Raw genomic sequence first — 23,502 nt, 5'->3', positions numbered from 1 at the left:
AAGGGTTTTTCTAATCCTCTAATAAATGAGTCTAGTGCTTTTTTCCTAAAATAGTCAATATGCGGCGCTGCATTTTTTTGCATAGTCTCATCCACTTGAATCTGAACAATTATGGATGAAAGAAGTTCGTTGACTCTGCTGAAATAAGAGCTTAGACTTTCATTATGCGTTTTTTTCACAGTGGTCAATTCGAAGTCCAATGTTTGAATATCTCTTTGGTCACGGTAATAAAGAAGTAAAGTGTTCTTTATTCCCTGCCAATCGTATAGAATATTGTTGGCGTTCAGCACATCTAATGCTTCGCCTACAATTTTTCGACGTATGCTGCGTATCAAAATTCCATACTCGACCGATGTTCTGGGAAGATCTCTATACAGATCAAATATTCCTTCAACATCTGCAATCCAACTTATCAATTCCGTTGGTTTACCGTCGAATTTCCCTAAGTCTTTCACAAAATCGGAAAGTTTACCGACTGTGGAAAAATTGTCAAGTGCGTATCTCTGAGCTGGTGTGGTTTCCTGCTCAGGAACATATTCATTCTGTTCGGCTGGCTGAGCCATGATGTTTCAACCGTAAAACAAGAAAACTAAAATTTCTTATAAAAATATCAAAACTTCCACAATGTTAGAATCAACAATGGAAGGAAACGGCACTTTATTTCACTAAAGATTTTCACTAAATTATTCTACAAATGCCAGTGTGTGGACTTTTTGGGTTTTCAAAATCTTTTATGATTTTATTTTATTTTTTATTTAATTAGTTTTTTTTTAAATTACTTTATTATTTGTTATTTTTTAAATTTTATTTATTCACTTTTGTTCACTTATTCATTTTGAAAGAAAGAGAAAAAAAAAATTTTTCACTTACATATAGGACCGTGTCCTTGATTCGGCCGGCATTGATGAATCCGGACTTTTTTGGCGGCGTCCACTATCGGGGGAGAAGCGGCAGATAGTCCGGGATGATCCTGTTTGCTCCGCTGCTGTTGCTGCTTCTGCTACTAAGGGCCCTCCTATCGATCGGGTGAAATCCACAGTGTCCGTCTCCTCGCTTGGTGATCTTCTTGGTTCCGTGGCTCCTTCCACCACAGTTACAATGCACTAAGCACTTTTTTAGAATTTTTGAAACACAAATCACTTATACTATTCCCGATGTGGAATCTCGCCGGAGCCTCCAGTTAAACATCTATACAGTTCGGGTCACAAAATAACTCTGATTCTTTATTTCTTGTCTGAGTTTAAAAAGGTACAGTTCGTTTTCAAATGTAGATTATTTATGCTAAACAAAGTGGCCTATTGTCCTGGATCGGTCTGAGAATGAAAAACAACACATGTTTGTAAACACATGCTGCCCAAAATCAGTAATGCTAACATCAGCATGTGGTGCGTCGCGTCGCTGGCTCGGTGGTGGTTGGTGACTCGGTGCATGTTGGTGGTCCGGGTTGTTGATGTTTTCAACATGTGGTACGTCATGCCGCTGGTGTAAGAATGTAGGTGATCGGGATCGTTGCTAACTAGCGCTCTATCGTATGTAACAACTTTGTCGAATACAGTTTTTGTCAGAGAACAACTGTCGAGCTCTAAATGCTAATTTCCACTTAAATACATCTCCTGGACCAATGTGCAATGAGATAATATTCATTGAAAAAAAAATTACACTTGCAAAAAATTAGATTTTTTTTCACGATAGTTGACTGTATTTGTTTTTTTTTTTGTAATTTACATGGTTTCGGGACCAAGGACGCTGTATTGTTTATATATTTTTTTTAAAGCTAAGTATTTTTTACATAACATATCTAGAAACCATATAGGTGTTTTCTTTCGTTTTTGAGTTATGGTTTTTCAAAGTTTAGATAGTTGCAAAAGCAACTAAATGTATTATATTTTTTAGAACAATATTAGCTCATTGGCTTCAATTTGATATGTCGATCATCTGAATCAGTCCAGTAGTTCAAAAGTAATGAATCTTTGAATGAAGACATTTTTGGAAAAAAAAAAGGGGGAAATATGATTTTTTGACCATCGGTTAACTTTGAAAAATCATAACTTCAAAACGAAAAAAACAGCTCTTTGATTTTTGGATATGTTTTGTAAAATAATCCTCAGGAAAAAATATTAAAAAAATTTAGCGCCCTTGGTACCGGGACCATGAAAACTATGAAAAACAAATACGAGTGTCAAAAAATACAAAAAACAAGGTGATTTTCGTAATCTACGTTTTATGCTCTATTTTTCTACTCAATCGTCGTAACGTTCGAGGCATTTTTCATAGCGTTCGGCGGTCAACGATTCGATAACACTGAAGAAATTCGTGACGCAGTTACATCGTACTTCAAAAAGTCGGACGCTACGAACTTCGCTTCCTTTCAGAGGTTTGAGAGGGGCGAGTTCTGTTATTGATAATAACTCTATTTCTGTATTTATATTTTTTCATCAACTTACCAGTGAACAAATTAAATTGAGAAGAAAGCGGACTGGTTATCTCGCAGACATAGATTACTAATCGAAAGAACATTTTAAGCCATTAACTGAAGGTATTTATTTTATGGCATGTGAAGAGAATTTCCAAACCGGGAATACCTTAGACCGATCGGGAATTGAACCCAATACCTATGTAAGTGTTAGCCTAGAATTTACAAGGGAATTCTCGCTTTATCAGATCCCCGGCCACGGTCTGCAAATGCGATCGTTTCCGAGTTCTAGCAGCTGAGCAAACCCAAGCCTAATTCTAGCCGATTCTTCAGGCCCATTACTTATCCCAAGGCATGCCACGAAAACTTCCGACTCGAAAAATACTTTGACCGATCAGGAACTGAGCCCAATACTTTTGTCAGCATTAGCGTTGAATGTACAAAGGAATTTCCGCTTCAATAGATGCTCGACAACGTTCTGTTAATGCGATCGTTTTCGAAACCAGACAGCTACTTATCGAAACCTAAGCTTATTTCTAGCAGATACTTCAGGCCCTACATTCAACCTGATTCATAAACATATCAACCTGAATCTGCAGAGAATGCTTTTGCTTATGATCGATCTCGAGTCTTTCTATGTTTGTCAACACGGCTTTATCAAATACTTCCCGGACCCGGGATAACAAATAAGGTGAAATATGTGGGAAATGTTTGGGGCATTTTCTAGAACTGTTGAATCTGTTTACTCATTTTTCGCTGTCTCAACCCATCGTTGAGATATGTTTCTGAGCCACACAGGCTCAATCTATGTTGGTTGTGATAGGGATATCAGGACCCTGAAGCGTGTCCATCAGTTTTCGGGTTGGAACTAGTGTGAACAGTGTTTGGCGATTGAACTTTTCACTGAATAACTCACTTTGGTTTGTTCAAATATGAACTTGTTGAAGGTGTTTCCCCAGTAGAATTCGTTTGTTGTTACATGCTACGAATCATGACACAAACGAGAACTAGAAAACTCTGCTTTGGTAAGCACTTAGTGATACACTAGCATGCGAACTAGAACGCCATGATCGTTGTCGGTGCGGAATCAATTATATCCCGCTGGCGTCGAAAATATGTTTAAGTTTAATAATAAGCAAATAAAAAACATTTTGTAAACAGCTCGAATTCCTACGATTCTAGGTTACGTCAAAATATTTGAAAACAAAGTTTGAATCGAGGGGTAAATCCTAGATAATGTGCCCCGGGTGTCAATCGATCCTAGAGTCTCAATTTAAAATTTCTCATGTATGCAAAAACCTAGTAAGAAAAGCATAACGTTTCGAGGCTTGGTTTAATTGGAGTTGCATATTTTTACTGAATCAAAGCCACAAAAAGAATCTCTTCAAGAGCAGAATGTGATGAGGTATATCAGCTTCAGTAAACAGAACATTGGAAGTCGTTATTCACCTATGACCACTTTGCCCCCAAACATCAAATAAATTTCTATGCTAATGATTAACACCTTCGACGCCCATAGCGATTCGGTCGAGTTTCTTGCGGGGCCCAAATTCAACTGTCGGTGCGCTAGAGAAATAAGCGGGCAACGATAATAATGAATTCGGGTTCGATTCAGGACTACTTTTCTGTTGAAACCGAATGAAATCAACCGACTGCTGATTAGAAAACTTATAAAAATAAGTTTTCAGTCAATTATACAGTGTTGGAAATGATAATAAAAATGAAATTTAACCGAACGTACTTGCTTTATGTACTATATTCGATCGCGAAGAATAATTACAATTTTATTGGAGAATATGGAATATTCGGTTCAATCGATTGCGAAGATTCTGTGAATATATCATACTGAGAACATGTGTCACATTTGTGGGAAAATAATCGTCATATCACATTTGGCAACTCTGATTTTTCACGTAATTCGTTTTCACCGTTCTTGGCGTTTGATAGTTAAAAATCTAAAAGAAGAAGCAAGTTATATTTTTTTTCTGAGAATGAGAATAATAATTGCGCAACGCGGAGAAGCCCCTGTTTATTCCAAAAAAACAGTATGTCTATTATGTTTTTTTAGACACACGTGTTTTTTCATCCTTAAAATGTTCACCGAACGGCGTAATAGTAAATTTGAAAGCGAGGATATTAGTAACGACGCAATAGTGCGAAGCGTTAGAAGAAAAGTCTCGAGTATTATCTCATCGAGTTCCGATTTGGATATTATGGAACTATACGCAAGTGAAGACCTGGACGATATGTTAGAAGAACTTACTATAGACGACATAAAAATATTGATTTTTCAACATTTTAAAATGTGATTTTTCACAAATAAGTATGTTCTACTATTCAAACCATTTCGTTTGATAGCCATATTGATGAAATGAATAAAATGTCCATTTTGTGATGGCGGTCATTTTGAATTTACATTTTTCATAAATAACTGTGTTCTACTAGTCAAGCCCTTTCTTTGATACACATATTGATGGGGTTTTGATAAAATTTGTAGTCCGCCATTTTGTTGCGGCCGCCATCTTGGATTTTCAAGATCATGAAATACGCAGTTTTATAACGACAGCAGATATAAAGGCGTGCTTCAAATTTCAGATCAATCGGTCAACAGGAAGGAGGTTAAATTTCTGTTTATTGGGACAACCCTGCACATAAACATACAAACATATTTACAATAGGTAATGCTAAATAAAACCGTTTAAAAGTATAGTATAAAAACTATATTATTATGTTTTTGATTTTTTGATTATTCTACATAACCCATATTTACATTTAGGTGCCCATTCTATCAAATTCCGCTGAAAAATCCTATTCAATTTGAACGAGAAAAGTGTCACCCACATCTGGGTGACGGGACCTCCCAGTAAATACACCCGTCACCCAGATCTGGGGCGTTCAAAGTGTTAAACGAAATACCTGTTCACCTCTCCTGGAGTATGTGAACAGTCGTAAAACTGATTATTTGTCCAACATATCAGATTCGTTAAACTAAATTTCACGAGAAATTCCTTAGATACCATGCGCACAGAACTACGGCCGAATTGGAATCGAGAGGACAATTTCTGTTTTTATTTATCTTTTCACTTGCGACAGCTCTACTGGAGTACATGGTGACTCAATAGTCATTAAATTCTCCAAGCATAAGGTGAATATCAATACGGCAGCTATAGTCAATAGTTATACTACCAAACAAGCAGGTGACCACTTTGCCCCCAGTGACCAATTTGCCCCCACTACCCCTATGTCCCTTGTGGTCATCTCATATTTTTGGATGTAACTTTCCAACGAAATAAAATATCGAAAAATTCTTTTAGGACAATAGTTCTGTGTAGTTTGTTTCTGAAAGAATACCAATTTTTGCGTAAAACCATTTCAAAATTTAGTTGTGATCGTATTTTGAAAACAGCATCGTACCTAGCTACGATTTTCTGAACAAGTAGGCAAAGTTTCAACTTAAGCAATGATATGAAATTAGAATGGTTTAATGTTGAGGCGAATGGACTGAAAAATTTTAAAAGCTCTATAATCCATTACGTTCGATTACGTTCGTTCGTGTTTGTGGTGGAATGCCTCATTACTGACCAATGAATCCTTTTCTTCAAACCAGAGAGACGGAAGCCTTCTACCACTCGGTCGTTATCAGCTCGAAGGTGGCAATCTAACCATCGAGGACATCATCGAATCGGATCGAGGAATCTACGCGTGTCAGGCAACGAACGAGGCGGCAACAGTTTCGGCCGATGCCGAGATTATGATCGAGAATGTTTCGCCTAGGGCACCATACAATTTGACAGGGAACAGTTCCGACACCGCTATTACCCTCCGCTGGGCACCCGGCTACATTCGACAGTATCTGGAGTATATCATCTGGTACCGGCTGGCGGAAGCTCCCGAGTGGAGAACATTCAAGGTGAGCAATAAGCATGTTCTCGAGGCGACGATTACCAATTTGCAGCCGGCTAAGGAATATGAGTTCATGGTGTTGTGTCAGGACAACTACGGGGATGGAATGTTCAGCAAATCGTTCAGATATTTCACAAAACGTACGTCTAAAGGGCACTCTAACACTTAGCGAAAGTTTACTGATGGTATGCATTTCCGACAGCGAAAGAATTCGAGCAACCGGAGTCGTTCCAGGACACCCTGCTTCAGTTCAACCAAATCGGATCGCCTATCAATTTGACTATCGAGAAGAAACACAGCAATTATGAGGCCCGCTGGCAGCCTCCGGAGCTGGGATTAGACCAACTGCGCTTCTACATATTACGCTGGTGGATTGAGCCGCAACACAAACTGCATGGAAGTGTAACCACTGCCGAGAATAACTACATTTGTAAGATATTGAGATTATCCACGGAAGAGAGGTTCAAATCCAATTTAATAATTTTTTTTAAATTTACAGTCGAGGATCTGGATGAAGATGAACTGTACACTTTCCAGGTGTTCGCCATGTCCACCACAAATTACACCAGTGGAAGCAACGAGGTGGAAATTTACGTGTATCCCTACCGGAGAGTGAAGGTTATGACAATCGGTGGGGTTTTGATTTTGCTCGTTTGCCTGGCGGTGATAAGCATACTGTTGTACATGAAGCGAAACCGAATCAAAAAGTTACGTGAAGCGGAAAATGTTAAGGCTTAACTGTAGTTCACATTCCAAAGATGGATTTCCAAAGCATTTTGTTTCGAATCAAAGCAGAAGCAGAAGTTGACGCAAATTGAATTATCTCTGTTCATAGGTTTATAACGTGCAGTTGTTTGATTTCTAAGCTAGAGTAAGTTATCTTAAAACATAATTCTGTTAAGCCGCAATATTATTAGATGACGTGTTTCCCATAACAGAGGTAAATGTTTCATTCTTCCGAACAATCCTTATTTTTATTCGAGCAGGAGCAGTATCTGAAAGGATTTAATTTTTCGAATCTCGAACTCATTGCAACACGCTTCACGTACATACTTCCAAAGAATTATTGCAATGCAAGGCATAGGTTGGTTGAGAAAACAATATAGCTTTCCACACATCACCGAACCCATTGCCGGCAGGAGTCCCGTAGGGACGATTGCGGTCGGAATGGTTAGTTCGTTCAAATAGCATGCATTTCCGAGAGAGGGCTCGCATGCCAAGAACTCCCCCACCGGCTTACTTGCACTATGAAATGAACAAATGATAGGCAAACTAGTGTACTCATTTATGCTCAGCACGAGTTTACCATGTGGATTTCCACCACCCCTCAAAGAAAGGGTAAGCTTTTCCCACTCACCTGGGTATTTGTGGCAATTGGAAAGCTCCACACGGAAGCGGGAAAATGCACAAAACCTAGCGAATCTAAATATGTATGTAGGAAACATATTTTTAAGTTAAGGGAGGGTCCGCTTCTCGAAACATACTCCTCATTTGCAACATTTCTCTTTCCCGCTATCGCATAAAGGCAGGCATTGTTAAGGACTTCAATGGGAAAGTTTGTCTTCATTTTCCTCCTCCTCGTCCTCCTATCCGGTTGGAGTATTTCCAATTTCCAGAGCCACTTGGTGCTGTTTATATAGCGACTTTGCAGCTTGACAAATGCCGTACAAGTAACATACAGCATGGGAAGTTTTTATTACTTTGTTCCTGGCTGGGAGATCCCTCGTGCTATTGTTGCAGTGGATGTTTTTCTCTCTATTCATGAAAAGACTTAGCCCGGGACGGATTGTAACCTTTGGAATTTGTTCCTTTCCTTACCGAATCGGAGCCATGAATAATGAAGATGCTGTTGTGTTGTATTCATGAAGATTACTTGATGGTATGCGGAATTTGATGGCAATCAGAGGTTTATAATGAATGTGAGAGTTTTTCCATTAAAATCTTTCGTCTTTTACCAATCATTTTTCCTTTTACTGAGGGTTATTCATTAAGAATTATTTTTAAAAAAAACATTGTCGAAATGGGTGCCATGGGTGTTTGACATTTGACGTACCATTATGGGAATGTATTAAACGATCTGTTTCATAGCAATAGAAGCCCACTTGGGATGTGATATAAATTTATCTGAGTCAATAAAGAATTTAATCTGATTTTATGAAAGCATATCCACGAAGACACTGAGTGACAAACTCAATACATCCGTTATTGTGGTGGTTAAATTGAATAAGTTACATTTCAGTTATCATTCCAGTTGACATATGGAAAGGACATCTAAGACGCAAGATTTGCCTGCAACATGACAGCAGATGTAGGTCTGGTCACGTTCTTATGGGAAATGTTCACTCTGATAAGTGTTTTTCCTGCGAACGGATTTTGATGAATTATTGCCCTCAAATGGTGTTTCCCAAGGCCGATAGCTAGAGAAAAAGCAATTTATATTACACAGTTTTGCTCCTTTCAGCAAGCGGTCAGGATAAAATCACGCTGCGATTTTGTTCGCACCGCTTCAAATCCAAGGTGGATCTCGATGAAATGATACAAGGCGTCGGCTCCATATGTCGTCTTGTAAAGAGCGCTCGTGCATTTCTGCACTGTTTCTGTTCAATCTCTGCATAAAGCGAAAACAGCATCGTAAGTGATTCATTAGCCAATCTGAAATACCGAAAAATAGCTACTTCGCATTCGATGTGATATTTGTTCAACCGTGAAGCAGTTACCAATTAGGAGAAGCAGAATCCGAATAGAAACCGAATAAGTAATGGTCGTATCAGCAACGGGAGTAGTAGCAAAGGACGTAGCGAAGTAGTGTGATTTCCTGTAACGTCGCGAAATGAAGAACGCATCCGTTTTTGCTTCGATCCTGCGGCGGGGCCCTTATTTACCTATTCATCAAGCAGTGCTTCATTCTGATCTAGTTTCCAAAAAAGTTTCCGCTGTGGACTTTCGAATTCAAGCGTCCAAAGGCATTTTACTCTCAGTTAAATTGTACACCATCCGGCCTCCATTTTTTCATTGGAATAATGGTGGTGGATGAAACAAACTGATCGGTCTAACCCTACGTTGCACAATGGTCCAGGAGATGTATTTAAGTGGAAATTAGCATTTAGAGCTCGACAGTTATTCTCCAGACAAAAACTGTCCTCGCCCAAATTGTTATATACAATAGACCGCTCATTTTTATGTTATCAAACATAGGGTGACCAAAACTGTCGATGAAATAAAAAGTCCAACTTTCTTACCTTTATAGACAGAGGTAAACATAGTTCGACAATATTATAGTCCCAGTTATTTGAGACATCTTTGTAGAACAAAGTTTTTTCTATCTCTTGAAATAACTGATATAGCGTTTTTTTTGCGTTGCGTTAGGGTCACCATGAAAAAAACTGTTTTTTTGCTCTAACTTTTATATTTCAAATTTTACATACAAACTGTCTTCGGAAGACTTTTAGAGCTTACTAATACAAACACTTTTCGATGCAGAACTTGTCAATATTCCAACTTCACTTAAAGTTATTGATATTTCTTTTAAAAAAACACGCTCTTTTCATTTGATTATCATTCTTTCTGGGGCAAACATGAAACATGTTTGTTGGCGGAATTTGAAGGAACAAATTTCACTCTATATAATGTGTGGTTTTCAAAACTGTGTTATTTTTTGTGTTTGAGTAAATTGAAATTGAATTTATGAGTTTTTGGGTAAAAAACATCAATAACTTTGAGTAGGATTAAGATATTGATAAGTTCTGCATCGCAAAATGTTGGTATTGATATGCTCTAAAAGTCGTACGAAGACAGTTTTGATGTAGAATTTGAAATATAAAAGTTAAAGCAAAAATAAACCCGTTTTTTCATGGTTACCCTAATGCAACATAGATAGAAAGCGCCAAAAACAACTTGGTGGGAGTTAGACAAAAACTGTCTTCAACATAGTTGTTACATATATTAGAGCGCTCATTATTATGTTATCAAAAATAGGGTGACCAAAATTGTCAATGAAATAAAACATCTAACTTTCTTATATTTATAGATAGAGATAAACATAGTTCGACAATGTTGTAGTCCCAGTAATTTTAAATAACTTTGTAGAACAAAGCTATCTTTTAATATAATCGATTTAGCGCTTTTTTTGAAAGTTGCATTAGGGTGACCATGAAAAAATGGGTTTTTTTTGCTTTAACTTTTATATTTCAAATTCTACATCAAAACTGTCTTCGTACGATTTTCAGAGCATATCAATACCAACATTTTGCGATGCAGAACTTGTCAATATCTTAATTCTACTTAAAGTTATTAAAGTTTTTTTTACCCAAAATCTCATGATTTCAATTTTAATTTACACAAACACAAAAAATAACATAGTTTTGAAAATCACACATCATGTAGAGTGAAATATGCTCTTTCAAATGCCGTCAATAAACTTTGTTTATGTTTGCCCCAGAAAGAATGACAAACAATTGAAAAGAGTATGTTTTTTGGGAATAAATATCAATAACTTTGAGTGAAGTTGAGATATTGACAAGTTCTGTATCGAAAAATGTTTGTATTAGTAAGCTCTAAAAGTCTTCCGAAGACAGTTTGTATGTAGAATTTGAAATATAAAAGTTAGAGCAACAGTTTTTTTCATGGTGACCCTAACGTAAATTAGAAGAAAGGCGCTATATCGGTTATTTCATGAGGTAGAAGAAAAACTTTGTTCTACAAAGATGTCTCAAATAACTTGGACTACAACATTGTCGATCTATGTTTACCTCTATCTATAAAGATAAGAAAGTTAGATTTTTTATTTCTTCGACAATTTTGATCACCCTATTTTTGACAACATGAAAATGAGGGCTCTATTATATGTAACAACTTTGTCGAAGACAGTTTTTGTCTAGAGAATGACTGTCGAGCTCTAAATGCTAATTTCCACTTAAATGCATCTCCTAGACCATTGTGCGTTGTGGCCTAAATTTTTTATTTTCCAGGATATCGGACACTCTCCCGGTCCAATCGTTGTGGACTTCAAATTAAAGCACGTTTGAACATTCAAATTACATAAAGAAACTTTTAAAGCTTATTTAAACTTTATTTCACAATTACGAACAATGAACATAATAGAGCTTATATAACAAAGCGAACTTAATTGAGTGCTTTATTCCTTACAACTAAAAGACAAACGACGCGTACAATGATCTATTGGATCGCGCAGTGCTGCCAGACGACAAGAAAAATCTCGTCTAATTTTGAGGAAGCACAGTCTTGAAATATTTCACGATCCAACATAAACCATTAAGTTATTAAAGTATTTGCTGAGTACTGAGTGTGCCAACCAGTTCATAGCAAACCGAAACATGATATGTGTTCAAAAAATTATGAAAATGGGAATATTCTCTCTTGAAAGAAAAAAAAACAAGAAGTGGATTATATCGGTGATATAATCGCAAGGCAGACGTAGGACTACCGTTGGCTCGGTAATAAAAGTTATTTGAAATTGCAATTGCATAAAATTCAACTCTTTCGAGCTTGTTGGTGGTCCCGAAACGAACCTATGGAATTTGAGTGGCCTTGTAAAAGCAACTGAAGATGTTTGATACATGATTCATTTTTGTTTTCGTGAGAATAACACAAGATTTTTCTTGATCACTCTATTCGCAGAATAGAAACTGAGGGCACCATTTCACGGTGCATAAAATTCATTTCGTTTTTATCGTGATGTGGAAATTTTTCATGAATGTTCCATGCGAAAGCAGAACAGAAACATATGCTATTCGTTTGCATCACGGGAACCAAGTCGAATGCGTAAATGGGTGCGAATATTCCTTCGCTCGGACGCATTCACTCGCAAACAATTCTTCATGACTGTTCCATGCGAAAGCAGAACAGAAATTGATGCGAGTAAAAGTACTCACGCCTTGCATGTGTCCGCTATGGTTTCCCAAACATTAATGCAAGCGAGCAAAAGAAATCACAGCTTGCATGTATTCGCTATGACGGTTTCTCCAGGTGCCTAGATTTTGCGTCCGTGTTCGGGAACACATTGCGATTACCAATCATCATCGATGAGCTAGATTGTTATGATTTCATTAGCTTGCTTTCAAAGCAATTTTTCAGCTATTGAAACGATTTTTTGGACCAATAAGTGACACTCATATAACTCGTTGACATTTTTTCTTTCGGATGAATTGATTATTATACCACTCAATTCAGCCTATAAAGAGATATTAACGTCCAAAACCTTGCAGTCCAACGTCACTCTCTCGTTATCGAAAATTTGAACTCCGGTACAGAAATAAAAGACGTAGTCCTACGTCAAAAAAATCATCTTAATTAATGTTGTCACCTTCAAAATTGTACCAGCGCTTCTTCCAATCCTTGAAGCATTTCTTAAAATAGATCTTTTGAATAGCCTCCAACTCTCACGAGGTTATAACATTACAACCTTATACGATCATTGTTATTATCATTATGATGCAGTAATGGCATTATTATTTATCGTGAAAGAGACGATTTACCGTTAGTTATAAATCCCGGAACATGATTGAACCACTTTGTAGAAATACCCTAGACTAAGGATTCCATCTGGTCGTAGTTAAAAATCAGGACACCTGTCATAGCTACGATTATGACCAACCCTTTGGCATTATTTGAGATATAGGAAAAGAGAAACAATCTTTCTTGAAGTGTACAAGAAACCCAGTTACTCAAATTCATTTTTTGAACATATTTCTCGGTCATTCCACACGGTAAAAATACTCCGAAGATGATGGCACAGGAGTTTCTTTTTTGCGGTTTCCGAGTCATCGAACAGCATGCGCAATAGTTCTAAAGTACAATCCATGGATTTGAAACTGTTTAAAGCGCATCATGGTATGAAACGCAAGAGCTTCATCTGTAACCCGTATCTTCTAAACGACTAGATTTGGTTTCTGCGCCACATAGTTCAGCATGGATTTGGAAGTGGAAACCAACTGAATATCTTTGTAATTATTCGGTGTTTGGATATACTTTTCAAAACTAGTTCTACCTTTAATGGTTCATTGTTGATTTCAAACTTCCCTTTCAGCAATATGACAAAATTTACATACTGCTATTAGCCACCGACACGTATGAATCCCATATGCAGCATTAGCCTCAGAAACATGAAGTTCTTCTGTGAAACAAGGGTAGTTCCTGTGCAATTCGTCGGTAAAATAATATTTCTGTTGAGACACAAGAGCAATACGAATGAAAACAGTTAGAAGATCTTGTGGAAGATTCAACAGTGAACCTTTGACACGCTCGCAAATTTGTAGTCACCATTAAAACAGAATACACTGAAAACAAAATTATGATTCATTAACAACATTGAATTTCTTATGTAAATCAGGACAAATGCTAGAATATGAAAAATAAATTAGCTAAATCTGGACAGATGGTATCCCTACCCTAGACCGATTATAGTTCACCCATTGTTATACAGCCATTCCATGCCAAACCGATATAGTGCTTCTCAGATTTTTATGTGAAAAGTGGTATATTTGTTCTTTATTGTAAAATATTAGGCTGTCACAAAAGTCCTGCGGTATTTTTTTTTGAATTTTCTTTTGTTCATAAAATCAGTTACAATCATCTGTTTTAAGTCAAATATGCGCCATTTTGTTCGATGACTTGTTCCCAACGAGATGCCAACTTCATAATACCCCTTTTATAGAAGCTCGCTTCCTTATTGGCAAAAAACTCGGATAGCCAATTTTCACAGGCCTCTTTTGTGGCTAACTTCTGACTACCTAGCTCGTTCGCCATGGACAAAAACAGGTGGTAGTCACTTGGTGCAAGGTCCGGACTATACGGCGGATGCAAAAGAACCTCCCATCCGAGCTCCCGGAGCTTCTGGCGCGTCACCAAGAAGTGTGTGACCTGGCGTTGTCCTGATGGAAGACAATGCGGCCTCTGTTTATCAAAGATGGCCTCTTCTTCATGAGTGCTACCTTCAAGCGGTCCAGTTGTTGGCAGTACAGGTCCGAATTGAGCGTTTGGCCATAGGGAAGCAGCTCATAATAGATGATTCCTTGACAATCCCACCAAACACACAGCAGAACCTTCCTGGCCGTTAATGAGGGCTTGGCCACTGTCTGAGCCGCTTCAGCGGGCTTCGACCACGACCGTTTGCGCTTCACGTTGTCGTAAGTGACCCACTTTTCATCGCCAGTCACCATCCGCTTCAGAAACGGGTCGATTTTGTTGCGATTCAGCAGCGATTCACATGCGTCGATACGGTTAAAGATGTTTTTTTGCGTCAACGTGTGTGGCACCCATACATCGAGCTTCTTTGTGAATCCAAGCTTCTTCAAATGGTTAATAACGGTTTGATGACTTATCCCCAGCTCTTTGCCGATGCTACGGCTGCTACTATGCCGGTCTTTCTCGGCTAATTCAGCGATTTTGTCGCAATTTTCGACGACAGGCCTTCCGGAGCGTGGCGCATCTTCGACGACCTCTACACCAGAACCAAAACGTTGAAACCATCGTTGTGCGGTGGAAATGGAAACTGTATCGGGTCCATAAACTGCACAAATTTTATTGGCAGCTTGAGATGCATTTTTGCCTTTGTCATAGTAGTACTGTAAAATATGTCGGATTTTCTCTTTATTTTGCTCCATATATGCGACACTATAACTCACGAACGACTTCCCCAAACAAAACACTGTCAAGGACTATATTATAGCGCGTCAAGTACTATAAAATACCTTTCCAACAAGCTATAGTATGACTCGATACAATGAATACAACTAGAACTACGCGCTTACAACGACACCTCGCGGAAATACCGCAGGACTTTTTTGACAGCCTAATATTATCTCATCCAAGCATCAATGATATTCGCTTTTACAGGTTTGGTAATACCTGGTGTCTGCAATGAACCTAAACAAAATAAAACATCTGCAATATCATCGTGATCGACGATTTCGTTGACCTAGTTGAAATCCTTAATTCTTAAATCATGCTAAATATTGTCCGGAATAATTCGTGCCGATTCTAAGGAAGATATCAAAAACATACTGATAGAGCAGGATCGTGATTTCCGGCAGATAACTTATCCCAGGAACCACACTCGGATCACAGATAAAAAAAACCGAACTTATGACAACGAATTTAATTTGCGATCTTTATTCCTCGAAGGTTGGATTAGGAAGAAGGTTGTTTCGATATCTACTGGCTGTTTACCCTACGTTGTGTTAATACAATGCAGTACTAGAGCTGTCAACATTGGGCAACAACAGTCTTGAGAACTGTCATCGCCGCCACCTGAAATTACTGAATTTCACTCTGCCTAACTACTGTCACTTCAATACATTAGCGAATATCGATATAAACAGATGCTTATTTTAATTCGTATCCGAAACATTATTGGTTTCCTCATTTAATTTCTCTTCAATAGGTAGCAAGCAAATTTTAGTGATCGGACGACGAATGATTCCCTTGCTGGTTCGGAGATCGACGACACGGATAAGTCCATCTGGTCCGGGACTGGTGCCAACAATTCTCGCTAGCGGCCACTTTAAAGGTGCAAGAAATTCATCGACGATGACGACCAATCTGCCTGGCTGGATTGCAGTGTTCGGAGGGATGTACCTGTTTTCCTTTTGGAGCTCTTGCAAATAATCGTATTTCCATTGATGCCAGAACTGTTGTACTCGATGTTGGAGACGTTGATAATGATCCAGTCGACTGATCGGAATCTGGCTGACATTGGCGTCTGGAAGAGCTGACAGCGTAGTGCCAATGAGAAAGTGGGCCGGTCGTTTGGGTCCTCTGAAAGCGGTGTCAACGGCCGGGAGTTCATCGCTGCTTCTATTTCTGCCAAAACTGTGGCCATATTTTCAAACGAAAGCATCGCGTTACCAAGATGTCTGTGCAAGTGTTTCTTCGCGATTTTCACGGCTGCCTCCCACAATCCACCGAAATGTGGGGCCTCATATGCCACTTGATTCCCTCGTTCGCACAGTAAGTGGCAATTTCTCCGGATGATTTTTCCTTCTACAGCAGCTTATATAATTCGCGAAGCTCGTTTCGCGCTCCTTCAAATTTTTTTCCGTTGTCGGAATGAATGTGTGCGGGGCAGCCACGTCGAGCGATGAACCTTCGTAGTGCATTAAGAAATGCGGGGGTGGATAAGTCGCTCACAAGCTCGATGTGCACGGCTTTAGTTACGAAGCATACGAAAACGCTGATATAGGCCTTGGTCGGTGCTGCTCGTTTGTGAATTGGCTTCATGTACACTGGGCCAGCGTAGTCAACTCCGGTGACCGAAAACGGACGACTTGGAGTGATTCTTTGAATTGGTAGCTGGCCAGTGTGTTGCCTGGCGGGAACGGGAGAGGCACGAACGCATCGAAAGCAGTTCCTCATGATGCTGTTTACCATCCGGCGTCCTTGAATAGGCCAATATTCTTGCCGAATGGCCGCGAGAGTGGCGCGGCCGCCACCGTGCAATAGTTTAAGATGGTAATAACGGGCAACTAACCTTGAAAATGGATGGGAACTAGGAAGGAGAATGGGATGTTTGGTTAAATAGGGCTGGTCTGAGAGTCTCAGTCTGCCTCCTACTCTGAGAATTCCGTCTGAGTCAATGAATGGATTCAAAAGGCGCAAATGCGAATGTTTCGATACGGCTCAACTATTCTGTGGAGGAGCAACAGTGCGAGTCTCACTATGTTTCCCACCATTCACGCACACCGGAGGGAAGGTACATTGTTCGCCTACCACGTCATTCCAATTTCGATCAAATGCTGGATGAATCGAAATCAACAGCACTTCGTCGCTTCCTCTGTCTTGAAAAACGCCTTTGCAGAGAACCAATGTTGAAGGACCATTACCACTCATTCATGTCTGAATATTTGTAGCTTGGACATATGAGGCTGGTTTCCGCTAGCGAACACGAACCGCACCAGACTCACTACTAGGGGGTCTTTCATTTTCTCTACAAAAACGTCTGCTTGGGCGAGCTTAATTAATTTTAAACGAGCTGTTGACATTTCGTCCACGGTGATAATTTTCGTTTTCCCTGTGCACTCGATTGGTAGTTGATGACGACATGCTCTGATGAAACGCAGGCAATATGCTGTCAATCGAATCAAACGGCTGTACGAAGACGATATGCCAAAAAATGCATTCGTGCTAGGCCTGTTTTGAACCGCCGCCACCATCTTTCGCCTTTCTAGAATGTCTTCAGGTGCATTCTGCTGTTGGGATATCACTGGCCACTCTGCTTCGGGGAGTTTTAGCCACGTTGGTCCATGGTGCCAAAGATCACTGCCGAGAAAGTTATTCACTGTCATTCCTCTCGTGACGAGGTCTGCTGGATTCTGTTTACCAGCAACATGATGCCAATGGGATCCCTGGGTGGTTGTTTGTATTTCGGACACTCTGTTTGCAACAAATGTTGTCCAGGTGTACGGAGGTGAGCGCAACCATTCAAGTGTGACTGTTGAATCGGACCAAAAATGGGATTCGGAGAAGGGCATATCCATTGCGACGGTAACCCTTTTATGCAGCCGGGCGGCAAGTACAGCAGCTGACAGTTCCAGGCGGGGAATAGTGATACGTTTGAGCGGTGCGACTTTTGTCTTCGAGGCAATCAGCTGAACGTGGACATGACCTTCGGAATCAGTGGATCGGCCATATATGCAAGCACCGTATGCTTGCTGGGATGCATCCGCGAATGTATGCAGCTGTACAGTGGAATTAGGCAAGAATGCATAGCGATTGACTCGATAAGAGGAAATGTGTTTGAGTCCAGAACAATAGGTTTCCCATTTTGCTCGTATGCTGTCAGAAATTTCTTCGTCCCATCCACAAGGTTGCAGCCATAGTTCCTGGAGTAGCATTTTTGCGCGAATGATAACTGGTGCTGTTAGGCCAAGTGGATCGAAATGCTTCGATACCGATGATAATATGGATCGCTTGGTCGGACATCCGCCTTCCTCGGTCGAAGTGGAATCGAAATGTAACTGGTCTGCTACCGGTTCCCAGCTGACGCCTAATGCTTTGATTGATTCTCCGTGATCAAATTTAAACATCGGTTGGGTACCAATTTTTGATGGGTCGAGTCCTTCCAGCACGGTTAAGCTATTTGACGTCCACTTTCTCAACTCAAAGCCTCCCTTTGATAGCAGCTCATCGAGTTCGTTGCGGGTTTGGATTGCCTCTTCTGTCGTGTCTGCTCCCCCTATATAGTCGTCTACATAGAACCCCTTCCGTAGCGCTGGACCCCCGAGCGGATAGCAATCTCCTTCGTCCGTGGCAAGTTGTTGAAGAGTGCGGGTGGCAAGGTAGGATGATGGGGCCAAGCCGTACGTTACAGTTTGTAACTCAAAAGTGGAAACGGGTTCATTGGGATTGAAGCGCCATAGAATACGTTGCAGCGGTGTATCTTTTGGGTGGAGCATCACTTGGCGATACATTTTTGCAATATCTGCAACGAGTGCTATTGGGTATTTGCGAAAACGAAGTATTAGCGTTAATAATTCGTCTTGCACGATTGGACCAACTTGTAGCGCGTCGTTTAAGGAATGGCCAGTCGATGTTTTGGCTGATCCATCAAACACCACTCGAACTTTCGTGGTTGTACTGGCCTCTTTCAGAACGGCATGATGTGGTAAGTAGTGAGTCTGGTGCGGTTCGTGTTCGCTAGCGGAAACCAGCCTCATATGTCCAAACGACAAATATTCAGACATGAATGAGTGGTAATGGTCCTTCAACATTGGTTCTCTGCAAAGGCGTGTTTCAAGACAGAGGAAGCGACGAAGTGCTGTTGATTTCGATTCACCCAGCATTTGATCGAAATTGGAATGACGTGGTAGGCGAACAATGTACCTTCCCTCCGGTGTGCGTGAATGGTGGGAAACATAGTGAGACTCGCACTGTTGCTCCTCCACAGAATAGTTGAGCCGACTCTCAATTTCCTCAATGTGCCAGAAACGTTCGAGGGCCTTATGAAGCGGGTCGGAAAGCGTTAAGTGACATGCTACGGGGTGTGATTTCAGCGGGGAATGGTTTCTACCAGTGACGATCCAACCGAAAACACTATCGATGAAGATCAAATTTGGCGCTTGCTCGATACGTGTTCCAGAGTTCACGAAAGTGAAAAAATGTTCTGCTCCGAGTAGAATATCAATTGTACCGGTCTTGTTGAAGGTTGGGTCTGCCAAGAACAGATTAGATGATGCACACCAGTTATCAGTAAAAGTGGATACAACGGGTAAATCAATCGTGATGCGGGGCATGACGAGAAAGTCGAGACCGATTTCAAAATTGCACTTTCTCGATCGAATGGTAGTCCAAACTGAGTGTTTGATATTTGAAATCGCCTCACCTACACCGAAAACAGGAATATTTATCTTGTTGCGCTCCAGTCGGAGGAGTTGACAAAGTCTTTCGCTGATGATGTTCGATTGTGAACCATTGTCCAACAATGCTCGTGCGGGGTGCGCTTTTCCGTTGGCGTCGATAATCATCAAAACGACTGTGGACAGCAGAATGCTTGCATTTGATGATTGGGATGGGTTGCTTATCTGAACGGTGGACGCATTCGTGGTTGATCGATGGCTGGTCGCTGCGGTGTCCCGCCTCTCGTTGGATTTCACTGTATATGCGGCAGTGCGAGATGTGGATGGTTGCTGATCAGCATCGGTTGGGTGATAGCCAGGGTGTAGTAACGAATGATGTCGTTTTTTGCAATGACGACAGGAGAATTAGGATTGGCAATTTCTGGCAATGTGATCACGGCGGAAACAATTGTGGCAAAGGTATTGGTTGTTCACGAGATTTAAACGATCAGAGATAGACATTTTATCGAATCTGGGGCATTGAAAAAGCGGATGATGTTGATCGCAGGAGTAACATTTTCGTTGGAGCGATTCAGCTGCAGTATGAGAGACGGTTTTGTAGAACGATGGTTTGCGAAACAAGGGTGGTTGTTGGCTCAGTGCTGGTTGGGATTGTTGGTTCACAGACATCGATTCCAAGACACGGATGCGACGTTGCAGGAATTCAATTATACAATTGTAGTCGGGGTTTTCTGCAGTGGTAGCGAAATCTTCCCAGGCTTTCAGCGTACCGTCGTCAAGGCGCAAACAAAGTAGGTGTTCTAGCAGTGTGCTCCAAGCATCGATCGGTTCTCCAAGCTGTCGGAGGGTTTTGGTGTGACGTTCAAATTCGTCAACGACGGAATGCAATGCAGCGGCGGTTTCTTTTTTCATCCGTGGGCAATTCAGAAGGGCTTGCAGATGACGCTTTTTAAGCAAATATTCGTTTGCGTAGCGCGAGACTAAGGTTTGCCAAGCGATGGTGTAGTTGGCGGAACTAATGCCGATAGATTCGATCAGCTGTGCTGCCTCTCCCTTAACCGCAGCGCGAAGGTAGTGGAATTTTTGGATGTCATGAACTTCCGGGTTAGAGTGAATCAGAGCAATGAAAGTGTCGTGAAAGGCTAACCACTGATTGTAGTCACCGTCGAACTCAGGTAGGGTTATTGTTGGCAGTTTAATCCCAGAGAGCCCAGAGCATGCAGGTTGAGGGATCACATTTGTTGAAGAAGGTAAAGCGGGAATATAGGATTGCAAGTTGGCTTTTATTTGGAAGAGTAGAGTTTCGTATTATGAACGGAATTGCAGGTTATGCGTCATACCTTCGTCGGTGACTTCTAGGTCTTCGAGCTGGGATTGCACATTCTCCAGTCCGATCCACACGGTGTCCAGATGTTCGATACGTAATTGAACTTGGCCTCGATCCCGTTCCGCCACGTAATTCTGGACGAACTGCTCCGCTCTCTCCAGAGATCCCATCAATATGGTTCGCCGGTTAAGGAGATGTTGTTTCGAGTGCTCATCCGCCATTGCAGAAACGGAAATCTCGCTTTGTTCACTAGATCGGAGTACACAAAGAAAGACCCGGTAGAGCCGAGCAAAAGAAGTAGAGCAATTGGAGCGGTACTAACCTTTTCAAGGCTAGTTTTCTGCCTTGTATAATTTAAATGCAGGAACAATGCTTAGAATTCCAGCGATGCAAGCGGAAATTAACGGGAACTTTTGGTGGTTTTCTCGCAGGGGAAATAAATTCTCCGATTGGCAGCTCAGCAGTGCAGTAGATGCTCGGATTTCCGTAACAGTTAGTGATGCAGATGTCGGAAAATAGAGAAAATCTTAAACCACCTGTGGTTAACTCCTGCACACGTTGGAATAATACGTACCGTGTACCTGTACGTAACAGGCCTTGAATTTAATTCGAAGTTCCAGCTGGAAGGTGGGTGCAGAGTTTTCTCGATGGCGCTATAATCCAATAATCCAGCAATAATCCAGAACAATGGTGATGAAACAAAAGGATGGCGGATGCTGTCGATTTCCAAGTGTGATAGCGGGATTACGGGAGGAAATCTTGATCCTGGTCACGGCACCAAAATGATAGGGCAGGATCGTGATTTCCGGCAGATAACTTATCCCAGGAACCACACTCGGATCACAGATAAAAAAAAACCGAACTTATGACAACGAATTTAATTTGCGATCTTTATTCCTCGAAGGTTGGATTAGGAAGAAGGTTGTTTCGATATCTACTGGCTGTTTACCCTACGTTGTGTTAATACAATGCAGTACTAGAGCTGGGCAACATTGGGCAACAACAGTCTTGAGAACTGTCACATACATTTATTCGAAGCCCTTGAAGCCATCTAGATCGTTGATTTTAATATGTTCAGCTGCGAGCAGTACTTGTTGAAATTCATTGAGTTGCTTGGTAGAACAATATTATTGTTAATGATTTACCCTGCATAATTCGCTTCAAATATGTAATTTCGCCACTCCGTGGCCGAGTGGTTGGCGTCACCCATTATCATATCGGGGGTTCGGGTTCAATTCTCGTTCTGGCCGGGGGGTTCTTCGTCGAAGAAATTTCTTCCGATTTGCACTGGGGTCACGTGTATTCTAGAGCTTGCCACTTTAGAATACATTCAAGGCGTGTCATTCAGTATAGAAATTTCAACTACTACTAATAAAAATGATGCAAGTAATAACTACGTTGAGAAGGGCAAAGTTTCACTGGGAACGTTAGTACCATCTAGGGATTGTTAACCGGTTATATCGTTACCGGTTTTACCGGTAATACTCGATAATTTTTCATTACCGAATTACCGGTAATTTTACAATCAATAATCGGTAATTTCGGTTATTTTCATGTTTACACCATAAAAAATATTTGCATTTATGCCACAAGAATCATAATAAGCTCGAAAAAACACAACCGGCAATGTTACGTCGATTTCACGATCTCCGAACTCCAGTACAAAAATCGCTGCCCGATCTGAAATAGGATTGAGCGATCTTTATAAAAAGACCGATCTAATCGAATCGATTTTCCAAACGGCGTAGGGATCAATCCACTGATTAAATTGGTACCAAAGAATCGATCTTTGCATAATCGATTTTTGAAAAATTAAAAACTTTTTTTTTCGATCTATCTGCTTGTTCTATATGAATGCCGTCTTTTCTTTGAACAGGGAATACAAATTTCATATTTCTATTCAAATATCCAAAGCATTTTGTTCTGTTTCTCACCATGAAGACCATAGCCACAGGCCATTCATCTTGTGCCATCAGGTAGTCGTTTTATTAAATAAATTAATCGAAAAATTATTAGAAATTCATCAACCGCCCATAACTCAGCTGACAATGATCTCAAAAAAGCCAATCGTGCCATACATCTGCCATATAGTCGAAGCCGATTCTCGGTTCTGGCGCCAGATCTAGAAAACAATCTTTCGCCTGTAATTGCAGTCAACATCAGGTTCAGTGATCCTATGCGTTCATCCCCTCAGTAGCTGCCGCTAGTTCTATTTCTGTCACCATTGGTACAGAAGTAAATCGTTGAAGAAGCATTCGGATGATGGCATTATGTTTTAAAAAAATGTTAAGTGGCCTTTGGTGAGATAAAAAAAACGATGTATAATGAGAAACAAATCTACAAAAAAATCGAAAAGATCGAAAGCAAAAAAATCGATTTTCTCGATTATCTTGAGTACAAAAGATCGATCCAAAAAATCGGAAATCGGAATAGAAAAGATCGATCTTCTAAGAATCGATCCGAGATCGCCAAATCCTAAATCAGAAAACGAAGCACAGGATAAGCTTCAGTGATGAAGATCTGAAAGCGACAAAAGAATTGGTGCCTTC

General features: G+C 40.4%; 2 protein-coding genes across 2 annotated transcripts in view; one reads left to right on the top strand and one right to left on the bottom strand.

Annotated features, from left to right (window-relative positions):
• Window positions 1-7,255, top strand: part of LOC129775913 (protein borderless) — a 49,973-nt gene extending 42,718 nt beyond the window's left edge. The window contains exons 6-8 of the mRNA XM_055781162.1: window positions 6,021-6,456; window positions 6,519-6,746; window positions 6,816-7,255. Coding sequence (XP_055637137.1) covers window positions 6,021-6,456; window positions 6,519-6,746; window positions 6,816-7,054 — 903 coding nt within the window. The 3' untranslated portion in view covers window positions 7,055-7,255. The remainder of the gene's footprint in view (window positions 1-6,020; window positions 6,457-6,518; window positions 6,747-6,815) is intronic.
• Window positions 7,256-17,157: 9,902 nt separating this feature from the next.
• LOC129773321 (uncharacterized) lies at window positions 17,158-20,538 on the bottom strand. Its single transcript, XM_055776923.1, has 2 exons — window positions 20,181-20,538; window positions 17,158-19,922 (listed from the first exon to the last, which is right to left on the bottom strand). Exons 1-2 carry the CDS (start codon window positions 20,536-20,538, stop codon window positions 17,158-17,160), a joined length of 3,123 nt encoding a protein of 1,040 aa, XP_055632898.1.
• Between the last annotated feature and the right edge of the window lie 2,964 nt (window positions 20,539-23,502).

The sequence above is a fragment of the Toxorhynchites rutilus genome, chromosome 3 (genome assembly GCF_029784135.1).
Source record: "Toxorhynchites rutilus septentrionalis strain SRP chromosome 3, ASM2978413v1, whole genome shotgun sequence".
Lineage (NCBI taxonomy): Eukaryota > Metazoa > Arthropoda > Insecta > Diptera > Culicidae > Toxorhynchites > Toxorhynchites rutilus.
Note: the sequence above shows the minus strand (reverse complement) of the source record. Positions and strands in the feature narration are given on the sequence as shown.